At 30.6% G+C, this 20,265-nt stretch overlaps 2 protein-coding genes across 2 annotated transcripts in view; both read left to right on the top strand.

Annotated features, from left to right (window-relative positions):
• Positions 1-356: 356 nt before the first annotated feature.
• Positions 357-11,433, top strand: LOC136986691 (myb-binding protein 1A-like protein). Its single transcript, XM_067284269.1, has 8 exons — positions 357-545; positions 5,847-5,951; positions 6,102-6,185; positions 6,261-6,437; positions 6,791-6,913; positions 8,230-8,322; positions 8,400-8,502; positions 11,297-11,433. Exons 1-8 carry the CDS (start codon positions 363-365, stop codon positions 11,416-11,418), a joined length of 990 nt encoding a protein of 329 aa, XP_067140370.1. The 5' UTR covers positions 357-362; the 3' UTR covers positions 11,419-11,433.
• A 4,973-nt stretch (positions 11,434-16,406) lies between these two features.
• The window catches only part of LOC136986690 (myb-binding protein 1A-like protein), a 27,126-nt gene continuing 23,267 nt past the window's right edge, over positions 16,407-20,265 (top strand). Inside the window, exons 1-5 of the mRNA XM_067284268.1 lie at positions 16,407-16,493; positions 16,928-17,007; positions 17,097-17,160; positions 17,239-17,303; positions 17,390-17,441. Of these exons, the coding sequence (XP_067140369.1) occupies positions 16,434-16,493; positions 16,928-17,007; positions 17,097-17,160; positions 17,239-17,303; positions 17,390-17,441 (321 nt within the window). The 5' untranslated portion in view covers positions 16,407-16,433. The remainder of the gene's footprint in view (positions 16,494-16,927; positions 17,008-17,096; positions 17,161-17,238; positions 17,304-17,389; positions 17,442-20,265) is intronic.

Below are 20,265 nucleotides of genomic sequence, written 5' to 3'. Positions count from 1 at the left end.
TTATTAACAATAAATAAGTTTATTTTAATAATCGTCAATAGATGGCGGCATAAGAAATTTAAAATATTTTAAAACTAATTTAATAGACATTTTGTGAATTTAATTTAAGCATTGATTATTATAAACTTTTATAAGAATTTTTAAAACAAAGTTAAAATAAAACATACAATATTTAGTATATCTAATACGTCACTAAAATCACGTGATTATAATTTAATTGTAATATTTTTGAGATATTGTGCTTCATATTAGATTTTTTTTATCATAATTTAAATTTTTAATATTAATAAAACTACGTTAAATGTGATAAAATTACGTTATGTAAAACTGTTTTCTAGTCCACATGATCTCACGTTTGAAAAATGGCGATTTCCTCGGATGAACACGTGGAAAGCGTTACCAATGGTGTTAATAATTTAAATTCGTCAAGGATAGAAAAAGTTAATAAATTAATTTTGGATTCGTTTTATAAGCTAACAGATGTCAATAAAACGACTAGATTTAAAGCCGTTGAAAATGTGTTGAATACTCTACAAAGGTCAAAAGTAAGTTCCATGTGTGTCATTTCTTTTTGTTTCAGTTTATAACATTTTAACGTATTATAACATAACGTATATTGTGTATAATTTTACTTGATATCTATATTATATAAAAAATGAATGAAGTCTTACTACATGTGTCAGTACATACTGTATATACAGAGGTTGGACAAAAATATGGAAACACCAAAAAGAAACCTATTACTAAGCCCTAATACAGTGTAGGCAAACCATTGGCATTCAAAACAGTTTGGAGTCTTCTCGGAATGGATAAATACAGGTCCTGTATGGTTTTCAAGGGAATCTTGTACCGGTAATTCCTCCTGCAAAATAGTGGCAAGTTCAGATAACAATGATGGAGGTGGATAGCAATCAAGCATCTGTCTCTCCAAAGTAGATCACAAAGGCTCAATAATATTGAGGTCTGGTGACTGTGGTGGCCAGAGGAGATGTGACAAATTGCCCTCATGCTCACAAAATCAGTCTTGCCAGTCTTGGACAATGTGAGCTTTGTGAACAGGCACCCTGTCATTTTGGAACATAGCATCACCATTGGGGAACAAACATTGTACCATGGGATGGACTCAATTGCCCAAAATGGTTACATAATCTTTGGCAGTAATGTTACCTTGCAGAATAATCATGGGGCCCATGGAATACCAGAATATGGCTGCCCAAATTATCATTGAATCCCTGTCATGTTTCACTCTTGGCAGCAAGCAGTCTGCATTGTAGGCTTGGGATGGCGTTTGGGATGGTGTTTCTGCTTGTTCTGTATGCAGTATAAATCTTTGATATGTGCCTCTTGACACACCAAACACTTCAGCCACCTTGGTTACAGAAGCACCCACCATACCAGCACCAACAATTTGCCCACGTTCGAATTCACTTAGCTCTGACATTGTGCACTCCCACCTACACAGAACATAGTTCTAACAATGACTGACACGTGCAACGTATTGAGGAGATTGCACAGGTATCGTTAGTAGTCAAATACAACAACGCAACCTAGAGGCTTGGCTAGAATCAACATTTACATTCAAGTATGCATTTAACGAGGGGTTTCCATATTTTTGTCCAACCCCCGTATATACAGATATATCTTGAGTTATGTCATTTCGAGTTATGTTGTTCTCAATTATACGTCATTTGTCAAAAAAGTATATGGAAAAATAAAAATCAAGATTTAAGTCACTTTATTCGACTTTACATTCATCCTCCACAAATATTGAAGTCATAATATCACTAGAAAAGTGTTAAAAGCACATAAAATCATATTAAAATATATACATTTACAGTAAATGTTAATATAATCATCATAAATCCTAGAGAACAAAACATGAAAACATTTGTGTTTCTGTGTTGTCGTCTTATTTGGTGGTCTTTAAGTGCTCATTATTGGAGTTTTCTGTAAGTCGAACGATGTAAGTTGAATTTACTTGTGTAGTTACGACATAAGTCGAAACTACACAAGTAAATTCGACTTACATCATTTTTCGACTTACGTCGCCTTTCCTGGAACCAATTACTGACGTAAGGCGAGGTATACCTGTATGTATGTAATTCTGATTGTTAGTTCTAAATGATGTTACCACTATACATTACCTATTTATTAGGGCTGAAAATCATTCTTATACTAGGAAAAAAAAAAAAAAGCCAAACAAATATTGGATCTTATCTTAGGAGTCTAAGTCTACTCTTTTTTGAACAATTAGGTTAATGTTACCTATGGTAGCGAACGTGGCGGTTTGTCTCTGAAATAGTGGGGACGCACGTTCTAACCTAACCTAACCTATTCTAATAAATTACCATAATTATTCTAACTAAATTATTAGAATAGGTTAGGTTAGGTTAGGTTACAACGCGCGTCCCCACTGTTTCAGAGACAAGCCGCCATGTTCGCTACCATAGGTAACATTAACCAAAAATTAAAATGAATGTAGTAACTTCTATTTTTGGGCCCACCAGAGGCCAAGTGTTCTTTGTTCCCTGAACACTAGGAGTTTGGTCATGGGTGCGCCTTGCTCGGGCGGGCTGGCCACATGGAGTTTTCCGGGTTTTCTCCATGTCTGTAATGTTTAAAATAGGGGTCAGTTTCCCTTAAAAATACCTCCTGGAAGGCACTTCCCCTAGGCAGATCGCCCAAGTGTTGCATTGCCATAACTAAACAAACAAACAAACTTCTATTTTTTTTAAATATTTATAATCTTTAAGTATTGGCTTATAAACAGCTATCTTAATTTTTTTATATACTTATAGGGAAAACACCACAAATTGTACATTGATTTCAAAAATACTCATTGCTCTTCTGTTTGATCATTTTTTCCCTCTGATCCCTGTTTGATCATTTTTTAGAGTTTTGTGTGGACAGTTGCTTTCCGGATTATTTGGTTTAATAAAAATTTACAAAATAAAATATCTTATGAGGGGGAAAAAATTTGCACATGATAAGAATTGAAGACTACTGGAAGGATTTTTAAAAAACAGACATAAAAAATACATTATACTTAATTTATTACAGTTGTCTTTAAATGATTTGGGGATTATATAGATTACCACCTATGGAATCTTGGGATTTTGAGTATATATCTGAACTGAGGGGACCGAGATGAGTTCAACGATACCCTGCTTTTGGACCGGAGACGAAAAATAAGAAAGTTATCATACTTTTTTTTAATGCTATCGTGCAGACAACATCGTAGTTGCTAGTACCGCATCTTGCAGTAAAATCTGCAAACCATTAAAAAAGCACTGTGAAAGGCAAGAAGTTGCATGAACAATCAAATGCCACTTCCTTTTTTTTTTTGTTCAAGAACTACCATGAATCAATAACTAGTGACGTTAAACACTCAGCGGCCTGCTGGTGGCCTCCTCCGGAAGGTCCATCAGGAGCACGAACAGTAGAACGCCACCTAGTGGAAAACTAAAATGGCGTAGAATGCATTGTGAAAGGTAAGAAATTGTAAATATGATAACTTTCTTAATTTTCGTCTCCAGTCCAAAAGTAGGGTATCATTGAACTCGTCTCAGTCCCGAGTCATAGGTGGTATATACTCAAAGTCCCAAAATTACATAGGTGGTAATCTATAGTACAGCCAATGATTTTTATCCAATTTGCCCACCAGAAGGGTCAAACTGTATTTGAACTCCTAGCTGCACACATACAAGACTACTAATTTACTGTTATCAACTCAAGGCAGCTAATTGGGGCTATACAAGATTGTTTAGCATCTGACACTTTTGGATCACTATTTTAGTCTTTAAGTCTTTGTATTCATCCGTTAAACTCAAGCTTCATTTTTGCTGTTTGGGATTGGCTTATGACAAGAGTTGCAAACATGTGCCATAAACGAATTATCAAATTTTCTGTTATGCTTTGTTATATCTCTTGTTTTCAATTGATGGGGAGATGTTCTTTCAAAGAGTGGTACTTATGGGTAGCCTTCTATCTGGAGATGTGGCTGAAATTGTGGTGTATCTCTTGGAGGCCAGGATCATTCCTAAATTCCTCTTCCATATTGAAATGTATAAAAGATACATTGACAATGTATGCATCATCTGGAAAACTAAGTCTAACATCAGTGAGTTTATTAACAGCATGAATGAAAATCCATATGGTCTCACCATTGAATTAGAGCAAATGAATAACACTTTCTAGCCCACTTTCTAGATATAAGAATCTCCTTTAATGGTAATGGATACAACACTAAAATCTATCACAAACTCAGCTTCATTCTAATATATATATTGGCTTGCTCCAATGATTCATAGAACTGCAAGATGATGGCTGTTAGGGCACTTATTAGAAAGGCTCACACACACTGCAACTAGGAACAAGACATAAAACTGGAGCTAAAACAAATGGAAATCAAAAGATGCATAGCTATACTAAAAGCTTAGTAAATAAAATTGTGCATAAGCAAAGAAATTTTGCTGGGGAGTGTTTCTCATTGCAGTTTAATTCTGCTGGTCAGGGACCAACAGAATAAAACTGCAATTACAGACACTCCCCAGCAACATGCTCCTCTCCATAATATACAAATGCTATATGCATTCTTTATATTGAGAGATAGTCATATGTTGGTGCAAAAATCACATACAGGTGTAAATCTGATGCATTCAGACTGCTTCAAAATGAGAAAGAGTACTGGGAGTATATGAAATTCTGCTTAATGACAACAGATTTGATAGTGACCTCATATGTATTGGATCTTTGAAGAAGTCTCTCAAGCAGCATATTCTTGAACATAAGACTGATATAGAAAAGAAGAGACAAACCTCCACCTTGGCTATATATACAAGTGATAATGAGATTAAAACAGAACTCCAACAAACTGTCCTAATATGAAAAACATACCATAAAAATCAGTTCAGAAATTTAGAGGTACTAGAAATATTTAAGGCAAGCCATATTTGACCCAACATTGTAATAGGCAAATGTATACATAGATTGATGCATAGATTACAAATTTTTCTTTAATACCCCATTGGATATTTAAGAAAAATTTAAAGATGAAAACAAATGTTCTGATTGAAATACATCAAAGTCTTCTACAGATTCTAATCTAGAATGCCAGTACGAGAAGGATTCAGTTTTGGAAAAATCTACCTGAAGGTCTTGTGGGATAGACCAAAAACAGTAGTAATGGTTTTCTCACTTACATGCAAGGAAAGCTTACAACCAGAACTAAATAATTTATAAAGTATAAATAATTTTTCATAGTTTATGGACAAAATAATAATAGTCAAAGTACACTCACATTAATACGAATCGCTTGGGGAACAGTACAGTGGATCTTCGTTATAGCGCTGCTCACTATACCGCGGGCAATATTCGCGATGTGATAAGCTCAAACACGTTTATACAGGTCCGTGTGGCATTAGTGAGTAGCGCATTTTATTGTTACTGCGTATTGAGTAATTGGGTATGTATTGAGTTCCTGAATATATTTTGAATAGTGTTTAATTATTGTATGCATGATGAGTAAAAGAAAAGCTTACAGTGTGAAAAAAAAGCTTGACATTATTGCTAAAGTAAAGAGGTGAACCGCATTACACTGTGCTGCTTGGTATAACGCGGGTGTTGTTTCCCGCCCGACATGTGCGTTATATCGGGGGTTCACTGTAGTTAGTTTTAAAATGCTGCTGTTTTGAATGTAATTTGATATTGTTTCTGTTGTGTTTATTTGTAAACCAAATATTGATGTCTCATACAATTGTCAGTTTTTCATTTATATTATGAATTGTGAATTATTTTATGCTTTAGTTTTTTCAGTTATTTTAAAATTTAATATATATTAATTATAGGAAGATAACACTTCTGATATTTCATACTGCTTACAACGATTAATCAAAGGACTAGCTTCTTCAAGAAAAGCTGCTAGACAAGGATTTGCTGTAATGCTGACTGAAGTAATTAATTAATTTTTATTTAATACAAATTAAATGAATTATCATTATTAATTTGTTTTACAATTTTATAAACTTTTTCATAATAAAACTAACAAACCAGTAATAAGTGCAAAACTAAAAATATATTTTTTCTTGTGTATTTTATTATAGTTGCTAAGAAAGTTTCCGTCAGTATCTTTAGATGAAATTCTGAGTCTAATTTCAAAACATCTTTCAATCAACGGTGATAAAATGGTATCAAATGATTTTACTCATTTGAAATTTGAAAAGTTTGAAATTATTTCATGATCTATTAATTTTTTTTTATAGGAGAAACGTAATCATATAATTGGACAAATAATTGCATTTGCTGTCATTGTTCGTTCAGGAAAATTTAAAGAAAATTTGGAAAAAATGAATGAAGTTATAACTTGTCTACAAAATCTACAAAAGAAAAATTATATGAAATTAATCGTGAACAAATTGTTGGTTAATATTTTTAATCAGGTAAATAATAATAGGTTTTATATTTAAAATTAAAATAATTTTTTTTTCACTAGTGAAACCGTGTTCTATATTTGATCATTCTTACACAGACACAATGTAGTGACGAACTTAAACACTAAGCAAATTTTTCATCTTTATTCAGTTAGGACGCTTTCTACATAACACGTTTCGGGCTCCTGCCCCTCATCAGCCAACTTAAAATTGTATATATAACAGATACATGCACGCAGGCAGCACGACATTCTTACTAAAATAATTTTAAATAATTATTATTAAGTTATAAAATATAGTTTTATTATTTATTTTGTTATTAACTAAATTGTTTATTTTATATATTTCAAAATATGTTTTAGGTTGATGATGATTGTTTTAAACAATATATATGGCCTCATTTACAAGATGATTTGAAAATTGGTTGGGAAGATTGTACTCCTGATACATTATGGTTGTTATTTACATGTATGCAGTTATTTCCGGTAAGTATTTTTACTGTTATATTTTTTAAAAATTTCTATTATATTTATTATGAATATATGAAACATAATTAAAACAAAAAAAATGTTGTTTTATAGATTATTTTTTATGCATTTTATGTAATGTAAATTTTATTAAAATTATCTTCGAAACTTAGTAATGAACTAATAATAATAAATTATTATTTGAATTTTTAATTTTATTGTTGAATATTTTATTTTTTACATTATTTTTATGTGATTATTATTGTACATACATTCAAATAATTTAAAAATTTGACAGATTTGTTTAAATAAATTCTATTCGAAGGTATGAATATAAAGATGGTCTATGAAGTTGAATTGTTCATTAAATATGTTACTACAGGTTGAGTATTCCCAATTCAAAATGCTTGGGACCAGGAATGTTTTTGATTTTTGAATATGTGATATAGCAGAATTGAAAAGAAGTGAAAAAATTCACACTTTTAGAAATGTTTCTTACTGAATCACAACAGTGAGCATGGTTGCACTTGCACTGTCATGTTATCTTTCATGGTACAAACATTGAGTTATAGTCCTATCCCAAAGGGCTTTCTGCTGTGAAAAAGAATTATTGTTTCTTGGTAATTGGCTATTCTATCCAATTTTTTTAACTAGATTAGTCACAATAGTTAGACACAGAAGACCACTTTTACTCCTTATAATATCCTTTATTGAAATCAAAATGCATTTTGGACCTGTTTTTAGTCCCTCTTCAGTCAATTTTACAGTTGTTATTTTGACATTTGGTAACCTTACAATAAAATTTAAATGCATTTAAATTTGTTGGTGAGAGTATCATGACACTCTCCTAGGGACATTCAGGTAACCTTTTCTTATATAAGAAGATTCTTGTACTTTGTACTTTATCTCCTTTCTTTTTTGGTTTGCATACTCTATACAGCATAGATTAAACTCACTGTTCCAACCAAGCAGTTCCCTTTTTACTTTACTCCACTGTCACACCCTGCATTTATTACAACACAATTTCAATAAACGATATTATAAGGTGTAAAAGTGGCCTTCTGTGTCTAACCATTGTGACAAATCTAGTTTAAAAAATTGGATAGAATAGCCAATTACCAAAAACAGTAATGGATTCTACTAGATACGAAGCAAACAATAACAACTGTGACAAAGAAGTTATGGATTTTGGAATATTTTTATTTTAGAATTTTGGATTTGGGATATTCAGCCTGTATCTATAAATTGTGTTATTTTATTGACTAATCTAATTAAAAAGAAATTATGCTATTTATTTAATCATTTATAATTAAAGAAAATGCTTTGTTTTATAGGAAATTGTGAATTCTAAATTTTTGAAAAAACATTGGAAAATAAGTAATGTTTTAGATGAAAAAAATTTTACACATTTTGCCAGGATTATCAAAGTGAGTTAATAAAGTTTAAAATAATTATAAAATAATTAATTACATATGCATATTTATTTTTTCTTTTTATTTTTAAGGATTCTACCTTGGTACATCCAACTATTCATCCAGTATGTAATGTTATAATTGAAAATGCATTAAAATTAAGTAATTTTACTGAATTTTGGAAGCTAATTGATGGTGAGTTGAATAATTTTTTATTTTTAATTATAATTTTTATTCAACTGCTTGTTTATACTTTCAATTTAGTTTAGACTCACCAAATTCTAATTCATTTTATTAATTTCATTATAAGTTTATTTTATTTAATTAAAATTATTAAATGATTGCTTCACATTTTATGAACATTTTTAAAAATTATTTCTTTCAAAAAATCTTTATGGTATCAAAAAATTTTGATCTCATTCTCAAATATAAATTTTTTCTTATAAGTTTTAATTTGTATGTTTATTGAGAGTCACTGCAGTGAAAAAAGTCACCGAGTGACTATATATATATATACAGTAACTCTGATTTCTGTATATATATATATATATATACAGAAATCAGAGTTACTGATTTTTGAGGTCTGATCTCTTCACCCAAATCCCTATAGTAATTCTTAATATCTTGTTCAGAAGACATTTGTTTTCTTAGGTAGTGAAAAATTTCAGGTTTTTCTATAAAAGGGTTGCTATATCCATATATCCTGTTCTTGTTTTTAAATTTTTTTATTCACATTCTTCTATTTTTTCATTCTATTGTAACTGAAGATGGTCAGTGAAACTGGCTGAAAACATTCTTATTTTATCAAATTCATTGCTGGAGTTTAAAGATGTGTGATTGTTTTTTGTGAAAAGGGTTGCTGAAATATAAGTAATTGAAAAGTGCAAAAATTGCCAAAAAAAACTGTATTTTATGCTTTTTTTTCTTCAACTGGCACTGCAGACACTCTTAGAGAAAAAACTACTGGATCTACTAGATAACTTAAGCCTTTCTTGTTATGAGTGTGAGGTGCTTGCAAAACTTTTAGGTCAATAGGTCAAAGTTCAGTTATTTAGCAGGTACTGTACTGTACATGGTACAATCATGCTGCTAACTTATATACAAGATACAGTCTGAATTAAACTCCTTTTATGTTTCAATGTGGATTGTATTTGTTTTCATTACAGTTAAATAATTATAAGGATCTACAGGATTCAAATATATAGGATCATCCATAAGTTATGTAATTCTATTACTACTTTTCAACTACTATTCTCACCTCATAATGCTCCATAATACGTTGCATATACCCCATCCTCAAAATTATATAATACATATCCTAGTTTGACCCTCCCTTAATAGTACAAGGAATAGTACACAGTATGAGATACTGAACTAGTGTATCCAGGATTTTGAGAATAAGGCTGCTGCTCAATGCAGATTCAGGTGGGACCAAGATATTTTATGTGCATTCTGTTATTTTTCAGAGAATGTTATTTAATTATCTTAGAATTACTTTAGTTACCTAACTGAAAGCATGCATTATGTATTGTTACATTTATTTTTATTTTAAAATAACAAAACTGATTGCTTTATTATTATCGGGATGCTGTAGCACCATAAGCACCACCCTGGATATGCTCCTGTACTGAACGTTATGTTATTTTATTAACTGCATGTAAAACAGTGACATAAACAGTAGATTTTCTATGCAGCTCTTTGGAAAAAAATATGAATCATTCTGTTACCCAGAGTTGAGATTCTAGCATTGTGCAATAGTTTTGTAAACACTTCCATCCTCTTGAAAGGTATCATAATGATTATCTGCATACCCCACCCATCCATATCTGCATTGTGTAATTTATGGACAACCCTATTGTTATAAAACAAAGAATAATTTAAAATTAATTGTGCTGATTGGCTATGCGTGAAACAGATACTTGACATAAAAAAAAATTATAAAATATAACAATTTTAATTAAAAAATTAAGAAAATAAATTTAAAAAGCAAAATAGAACCACACCATAATGAAACTGGATTGTTGCCATTATAATGAAATGTCAGTATAATGAATATAACTTGATTCTCCACCAATTCCCTGTTCAGCTCAATGCAAAAATGTTTCAGTGTAATAACAAATACCGTTACAATGAAAATTTTGGTTTAATGTAATAAAAATTCTGTTTATTACGAAAGAATAGTTTCATTATAATGAAATCTATAAATGTCTAAATGATGATTGTTATGTTAAACATTCTGGCAGCATTAATTTTAATGTCTAGTTCAACTGGCAACACAAATTGTAATCCTTGGTTATGGTTTTGTTTGATGTTATTACTTCAGTTGTTTTCTCATGATATTTTTTGATACTTTTTTATTACAGATTAATTTTTATTCTAATTTAATATAACTTACATTCTGAAAATGTGAAATTTGGTTCCATATAAATACTAATAGACAAACTGTGTTTTTAAAAACTTTCTTACTTCAAAATGTAAGCAAATTTATTTTATTAGTGCATTTTGACTTTATTTTGATATAGCGAAAATATTTCAATGGTCTCCTCAATTTCGTTATACTGACATTTTCACTGTATTATCATTCGGAATAGGAATCATTTTTGTCTCAACTATAAACAAGAAACTGATTAGGAAAGTATTTAATGGATATATAACTACTATCAACATATATGTGGATTAATTACAACAAATTTTTAAATAAAAATGTGCTAAATACTTGAAATCATTGATTAAATCTTCAAAGTGAGGGAGAAATAATGCCAGAACTTTAGGTTTGCTGAGTGTGGAGTTAAACTTGTATGATTGGCAGAATATAGATTTCATGCCATAGATGAAAGTTGATTCTGATTGGATGCGGGTAATATTTTCCAATGTTCAATGCATTCATTCCTTTATATATAGATTTAGCAAATATATTTTTAAATTATTATTTAACAAATTAGAATTATTTATTGTTTTGCATAACTGAAGTATTAATATAATATTACAGAAACTTTATTTGTTCCTGGTCAGCATGTTAAAATATATCTTGGTTTCCAGTTGATTAAAATAATTCTTCCTGAGTTAAAAATATCTTTAGTAAGTATTTTGCTATTTTTAATAATGAATTAAGAAAATATTTTAATGTTAATAAAAATATCATATTCTATTATTATAATTTATGTAAATGAAGCAACAAAAAGAATTTGCTTTTACAGACACATAAGTAAAACCTGATTATATTTATTCTTCATGATGATCAAATCCATTTTATAAAGGTGAAGTTTATTAGTGCTAAACCAAGTTTTTAAGGAGTTCAATAGATAATTTGTTAGCATCCTGAAAAGTGTTTAATTCTGAAATATCTATTATAATCAGATTCCACCATTACAGATTGGAATAAGAACTCTAGAACAGCTTGTGAAAAATCTAATTATATCATATAGTATCTTCTAGTATTAAAGTTAGACTTAATTTTATTTATAAATCCAAATTTTCAAATATATTCATAAATAACAAAAATAATTTTAATACTTACTGCTTATGGCAGTTGCAAGTTCAAGTCGTCTGGAATGATTTCTTTTCCTTCCAGAATGATGTATATTAATTAATTTAATTCAAAAATCAATATAATTATTAAATTTAACACATGTTGTTAGCACAAATTATTTAATATCTATAAAATCAATTAGTCAAAATCTACTGTAGCTCAATAGTTAATCCAGTTTTAACATCTTATCATTAGAATAATTCAGACTTGGTTGTCTATATCAGTGGTTCCAAAACTGTATCATGGCACCCCTTGGTAGCATGGCCAGAATGGTTGTTATATATATATATATAACATTGAGGAGATTTTTGTTAGCTAAACTAATACATTTTTCAGCAGATTTGGATAAATTAGCTGTTTGTAGGTGGAGTGGGTCTGTAGATGTGCAATAAGCTTTTTGTTTTCAGATCCAATGATCTGTTCTGGAGATATTGGTTTTCAAATTTCTGAAATTTTCTCATCACTTTGTGTAGGGAGTTGATAAGAAACTTTTTGCAAGAAATTATGCAAGATTCACTGAGGAATCATCTGTGTGCATAGTTTACAAAGCAGTGTGTAGCTCTGATAAATAGCTTTGTCTGACTTGAAGTTTCTGCACTTTATAAATGTTTACCAATCATTTTGTAGTAACTTTCATTTAACAAGTATTGTATCATCTACCATTATATTCTGGGATTTTTGATGGCTTAGGAATATCTATTGAGAATGAAAGTATCCAGAACAAGTTTCTTTTGGATTTATCATCTTAAACATGGTAAACAAAGAAAGTTTTTAACTCCTTTTTGTATGTAGCATTGGGAGTGAATATATTTCATTTAGTCTAGACTACAAGTAACTTTTGGTAAACATTAAATTCCAATTTTTAATTCTAAATTAACTTTTTCTATTTAATCCCTTATCCTGTGGGTACCATTGGTTGTCTTCTAGTTTTAATTATTACTTTTGTGTTGACAGCATTTGTGCAGTGCAATTTTTGTAAGCCTGTCTAAATTATGTATCTGGAGATCCATCTGACCAAAACTTTTAAAATTAATACAAGCCTTTTTCTTCCTTTTTTTATTTATTTATTTTAAAATTAAGTGCAGAAAATGAGGCAGAAACAGCCATAAGACATTAATGAAAAAGAATCTTTATGTCCTTGTGAAAAATCACTTATTATATGCCGTAATGAACACAACCACGGTCTACATCTTCTTGATATTGTGATAACTGGATATAGTAAAATAAGCAAAAGATTATGTACAGTACAACAGATATAAATACTGTGTGTAAAAGGGATTACTCCATTTATAGAAAAAATAAGATACATGTGTCAATTGAGTTTAAACCTTGTATGCATGGCAGATTGAATATGATAATGTTGACTGATGAGGGGCTCTATGCCCGAAACGTGCAAATGGCACGTATTAACTAAATAAAGGTTAAAACTATGTATTAGACTTAAAATATTCTATATCTAAACCAGAAAGTGTGTTAGCTAGTGTGACCATAGGGCCAGTATCTCTTTGATACCGCGTCAGGATGACACCACTGTATCCTTAGATTGATACAGAGAATCAATTGCGCGAGTGGTTACATATGGGTTAGACCCGGAATGAAGCAAGTGGAGAGGATGACAGAAGGAACACACTCGGAGATTTTTATATATAAAAATATACCCGTTTATTTTCCCATAGGTCCAATTAGATACAAAATGGTTACTTTATCCGTGAGATTGATAAGATACATAACTCACGATCCACGAACGTAAATTCTACACAGATTAGAGAGAGAGCTTACAGATATTCGCAAGTAGGATAAATACTTTAGGATATATGCTGATCGTATCGATGAACGTCTGATAGATGATATAATATCTTCTAGATTTCAGTCTAAATGTAGATTAATTAATCCAATTATCCTAAATTCCGATCCAATTGTACGCTAGTTCGAGGAGGATGAACAGTGGAAGGAGGAGCCTGATGATGGGTAAATCCAAACACACACACACACACACACACACACAGTCAAATGACAACTTCCTCTATCTTACTCATCGTACTCCCTTTTTATATGGAGAGGTGGTTTGCAGGCCCTTCCTTGATTTCGTCAGATGAGATGATCTTCTTGGACCAATAAAGTGATGGGTGACATAGTTGTGACACAGAAATTTGACTCATCTTAACAAGGAACTCAACTCGTGGGAATCGAGTTTAAACCGATCTTATCAGAAAGTTTTATCAGTTGATTTCCCATTAACTAACCCTTTTTGGTCTACTTTGTTCCATTTTTATATAAAATGTAGTTAAATATTTTGGTTAAGATTATATAAAGATGATATTAAAAGATTTATAAAAGTACATAAAAATGATAAAGTTCACAATATAAAGATCCCGATCTTTACACTAGAAATAGAAGAACTTCAACCCCCCCATTTCTCACCTCACATAAAACAGTTGGGGGCTAATGACTGTGAAAGGGAAAAAGTTCTATACTTAGAAACTTCATAAGAAGGGATTTGGCCTGTACTGTCCCTGCCCACTGCATAAACATTGAAAGGGGGCCGTATGTGGCCTTCCGGGCCACAGGTTGTGCATCCTGGACTTATTGTTATCAGTATAAATAAATCTTAATGTGATTTACAATAAGCAGATTATATTGTGTTTTGATTTTATTAAGTGTTAATGATTTTAGAATTTTATAAGTGTTAATGAAATGTATTTTGTTTAAATAAATATTCTAAAAATATTTACTTAAAATATATTTCATTAAAATTTTGTATTATTGATTAGCATTTATGTTTATAAATTGAAATAAAAATATTTGTTTTATGAAACCGTGTCTTGTTCTATAATTTAGACTTGATAAACACTAATGTTGTGTGTTTTTTCTTCAAAGACACTTGGCAAGTTTTCTATCAGATATCTTTATTCATTCTCGTTGATACGGTACTCTGTCTGTACACGTTTCGGGCTCTGCCCCTCCTCAGTCAACTGTTGATTATCTTTTTTTAAAAAAATCTAAAATCTTGTTAACTGTATACATTACGGTTGTAAGAAGTTCATAGACTACAAAAAGTGCATTATAACTTTAAAAGTTTGCTGTAAGACATAAAAATATATTGCAAATATAAAAGATTTTTAAAAATGTTTCCGCCCCTTTTTGTTTTCCACCCCTTTTTTGACGTTTACGTTGGTACGGCTAGTGTTGCCACGTATGGCGTTTGCCGCCTTGTGGTTGTTTACCAAAACTTTTTTGCAGGCTCATTTTTTCCCAAAGAAATTGTTTTTTCCAAAATATTTTAATTTATAATATATTAAGCCAGTTGTTGTTTATTTTAAGGCTTAGGTTTTTATTTATATTATCTTTTTATAATTTCTATGGTTTCTTTAAACTTCCGGTTGTACGTTAATTTTTCTTTAAGCAGTATTTTGACGTTATCTTTGTCTATGTTGCAGTTATTTAGAGTACAATGTTCGTAAAATGCAGAATTTATTCTGTTGTATTTTAGGTCTGCCATATGTTCTTTTAGTCTAACTTTTACTTTTCTTTTTGTTTCTCCTATGTAATATTTTTTATTTCTCCTATGTAATATTTTTTATTTTTGCAGGTACATGGAATTTTGTATACTGCACTTTGAGCTTCGGTTGGTATTTGTTGGTTTTTTAACGGGTTTGAGGTTAACAGCTTGCTTTCCATTTTTTGATATGTTGGTGCTAATTTGTAGTTTATTCTTTTTATTTCTGTATTGATTTGTTCATATAGGCCTTTGATATAAGGAAATTTAATATATTTTGTTTTAGTTACTTGTTTATTTTGGTTTAGCGTTTGTGGGTTATTAAGTTTAACGGTCTTTGCGGGAATCCTGCTAGGAGAAATTTCGTTCTTAATTCCATGAGGTCTTCATATATTTGTACTTCTTGGCTTGTCCAGTTTTTTATTTTGTCATATTCCATTTTATATATATTGTACTTGACGTATAACGGCATTTTTGAGTGGTATCTAATTGTTTCTTGGTTAGAACTCGGTTTTTTGAATATTCTATATTCTAGATGTTGTTTTAGTCTTGTTATTGTAATATCTAGGTAATTTATTGTTTGTCTTGTTATATCTTCGTTTTCTATTTTAAATTTTATTGCGTTGTGTATATCATTTACTTGCTTGTTAATTTCTTCTATATTAATTTCTGTTTCGTCGTATATTATTAAAATGTCGTCAACGTATCTTTTGTAAAATTTTACACCTGGTATATTATATATTATGTTATCAATATCTATCATAATCAGTTCGGCAAGTTTTGGGCCGATCACCGATCCCATGCTTATTCCTTCTGTTTGGGTATAGTACTCTCCGTTGGTTTCGAAGTAGTTACTTCTATACGTGAATTCTATTAGGTCTATTATTTCTTTGTTGACATTTAAATTATTAAGCTTTTCTTCTATTATGTCCCAAGTTATTGATGGATACATATCAACTATGTCTAGGCTAGCCATTCTGTACTTGTCTTGTCTTTGGCTTTATCAAGTCTAAAAAATAATTAGTTAATTTTAATCATCATTTTTAAAAAATATAATTTATTTTTCAGGTTAAAACAGTTTTATCGCCAAACTTTCGTAATATGTTCATCAGATCATCCATAAATCAGCACAGTTCTCTTAATATTGCTGCTTCTGATATGGTTCGTAATTTATTATTTTAATTTTATATTGGTACTTGAGTTTTTGAGAAATTGAATTTATTATGGTTGCTTTCTGTAATTTGCTGTTGTGCTGTTGTGAAGGATTATTTGTCTCTGATTATGGCACAGTCATAGTATTCATTGTGTATGTTGTTTTTTTATGCTAACAAAAAAGAAAACAATTAAAATACAAAGAAAAGAACAATATTAGCAAACATTATAATTAGTTTATCACCAAATATAATCAAGTACAATCAAATACATTATAGGAAAAGAGAAATAATAATTTTCATATTGAGCACAAATTTGGCAAATTTTATAATCTGAAAACTTTTTAAATGACAATTAAATAGCTTAACACTGGAGTATAATTTTTATTATAATTTGTCTGTAATCATGATAACATTAAGTGAATAAACTTATATTTATTTTAGTGTGACTTTTTTGTTAAGTATGTTTCTAAGTGTGACAAACCTAAGCTTCAACTTGAAGTATTGATGATATTTATAAAACAGTAAGGATTGATTATTTACAGTCTATTTTTAATTTTACTTCAAATTTATATTGAAACTTACTTTAAAATTACTAATAAATATATTTCAGACCTGGTACAATTGTATTTGACAAGTTGACAAGAACAAAAACCATTTCAAACATTATACAACACGTAAGTAATAATACATTTATATAGTTTTTTATGTGAGATACCTGATTGAATTTAAAATAATTTATTTTACTTACATAGTTAAAAAGTAGTGCTATTAAATCATTTGCTGAAATATTAAAATCAATATTTGTGAACAATAACAAGTAAGTAAAATTTTAAGGCATTTTATTGTTGCTAAATCTAATGATAAAGTAATAAAAAAATTAATTGATTTTGAATTAATTTATAGTGAGAATGAAGAAGTGTATAATGATCATACTAGAGGATTTGCTGTTAATCAGGTTAGTCTCATCAAATGAAAATTTATTAATTTATATATATATATTTTTTTCAATAAGCATTAAATAGAAATACTATAAATGCATATTATCATATTTTTGCAGAATGACCAGCATGCCACATAAAAACAGGGAGACCAGCATGCCAGAAACTCCAGGGTTACTGGCATGCCAGTTAAACTGTAACTAAAATATAAAATTAATCAGATCTAACAAAACTAGGTGTTAATTAAATGTTAAAGAAAACATTCTTCTGAGTACAATAAAATAATAGCAGTCTTAGATTTACTATTCTGTTTTATATCTAACAGTAGAGAAAAATGCAAGAAGTGTCTATTACAATGGGAACTAAACTTGACATTATAAAACTAATGCAATAGGTGAAAAAAACTGCATTTGAAAACACCTGGCACTAAGCAGTAACAAGCAGATAAACAAGCATAATGTATTCTATTAATATTAAGTGCATTGAAGAATCAGACACTAACAATATGATTTATTCTGTGTACAAATGTACTTTCTAGGTTGGTTTTCAATTTATCACAAAACCTCAGAAACCTTACTTGTTTGTAAGCCAGGGAGTGCCTGTACATGAAAAGTAATTAATTACATTAAAGAGAATATGCCTAGAATTATTCTATAATTTATTATATGTAAAAAGTTATCATTTTTTCAATAATCTAATACAGTGGGTGATCTTTTAACAAACAGTTTGGACTGCAAACAAATCAGACAACAAACACTTTTGCAAAAGATTTTTGTTTGAACAAACACATTTTCAGATAACGAACACCTCATAGAACAAACACAAGAAAGAGCAACATAAAATAATGAATACCGATTGGTCTTCCCTTGTCTTCAGGTGACAGTTTGAAACCTTCTGGAGTGCAGGAGACATCGACATCGACAATACTGATCAGATAGTATTCCTCCGAACTTTTAAGTTCTCCCTTGTAATTCCAGCCTTTTGTTTACCTTTCTGGCAAAGGATTTTTTATAGTCTTTGCGAGACTGTTGGGCACTTGTTAAGTTTTGCATTGGTTTTTATTTTCAAAGGGTGAGACTTTAACTGTCCCATTGGATATTCATTAATGTTTTCATACCAAATTTTGAATTTTGCCAGAGCCTCACGTTTACATAATTTTTTTGTATGCTAGTTGATTTCTGTTCTCTGAATTTTTGTAAGTGCTTTTCTAAACTTTTTATTTAAAAAAAGAAACTGATAATATTATGGAACCTAAAAAGAGTGGAGTGTCAAGAACTGTGCTCACTGTAGAAACAAAGCAAAAGATAATTGCCAAGGTAGAGACTGGGCAGATGATATCTGATGTTGGTAGGCAGTATGACTTGAACAGGTCTACAGTAGGCACAGTCTTAGCTAAAAGATATAATCAAGAAGACTCAAGCAGCTAAAGGAGTAATGAAAATCACATCTGGGGAACAAAGATGTGTCATCCATGAAAAATGGAGATTGCTTTTAATTTGGATAAAAGAAAGGGAAATGAACAGAGATATAACTAGTATGACTATCATTCAAGAGAAATCTAGAGAAATTTTTGAAGAACTGAAGAAACAAACTTGACATTTGTCACGAGGAGATAGAATTCAAGGCTACCACTGGATGATTAGCAAAGTTTAGAAGGAGATCTGGCATTAAACATGGTAATCCACACTGAGTCTGCTAGTGCAGATAAAGAAGCAGCTGAGAAGTTTTGTCTCAAATTTGAAGAATTCATTAAAAAAGGATATTGTCCACAACAAATTTCCAATTGTAATGAAACTGATTTATTTTGGAACTGCATGCCAAACCATACTTACTTCATGAAAGATGAGAAAAATATTACTGGACATAAACCCATGAAAGACTGATTGACATTAATTTTGGGATCTAATGCTAGTGGTGATATGAAACTTATCCCACTTCTTTTCTATCACTATGAGAATCCTAGAGCATTAAAAAAATTCCATAATTAAAAAAAGACTGCCAGTGATGATGAGATCAAATAAAACAGCATGGGTCATGCAGACTCTTTTCAAAGAATGGATGTTTGAAGTTTGTGTTCCAAGCATCAAGGATTACCTACAGACCAATGAATTGCCATTGAAAGGACTGTTGCTATTGGACAATGCACCTGGACACCCAAAAGAGCTTGAAGATAATTTGCTGGAAGACTTTTCCTGGCTGACAGTTCAGTTTCTGCCTCCTAATACCACTTCATTGATTCAGCCAACGAATCAGGAGGTTATTGCAGGTTTCAAGAAATTGTACATTTGCCCACTGTTTTGAAGCATGCCATTTCTCTTCAATGCTGACATTAAAAACGTTTTGGAAAAAAAAAAATTGATATACTTGAAGCTGTCAGGCTCATTCAGAAGGCATGGTCAAAAGTCACTCAATGACAGTTGAATTCTGCTTGGCAAAAGCTGTGTCCCTCCTGCATTCAGGGAGACGGAGGTGATGTCCCTGAAATTATGGATGAAATTGTGACAACTGCTAGAGATCTGGAATTGGAGGTGAATGAAAATGACATTAAAGAGCTCATAATGGAATCTGAAACTGATTTGACGACAGAACACCACCAAGAAACTTGGCAAGATGTGTTTTCTTCTGAAAAAAAGGAAGATGAACATGTCGACATCTGCTATTAAAGATCTTTTGAAGAAGTGGGAGGATGTCAGAACAACGTTTGACATCCTCCTACTTCCCAAACCAGGTTGAGGTCAGTAGGCTTGGGATCTCTACTTGGGACAATGCTATAATTACTTCTGAAAAATCCTGAAGAGTGAAAAGCAATCAACATTGGACAGATTCTTTAATGCCCACAAA

Source organism: Centruroides vittatus, unplaced genomic scaffold (genome assembly GCF_030686945.1).
Source record: "Centruroides vittatus isolate TY-2023 unplaced genomic scaffold, ASM3068694v2 scaffold_1167, whole genome shotgun sequence".
NCBI classification, from domain to species: domain Eukaryota; kingdom Metazoa; phylum Arthropoda; class Arachnida; order Scorpiones; family Buthidae; genus Centruroides; species Centruroides vittatus.
This window is presented reverse-complemented; position numbering and strand designations above follow the sequence as displayed.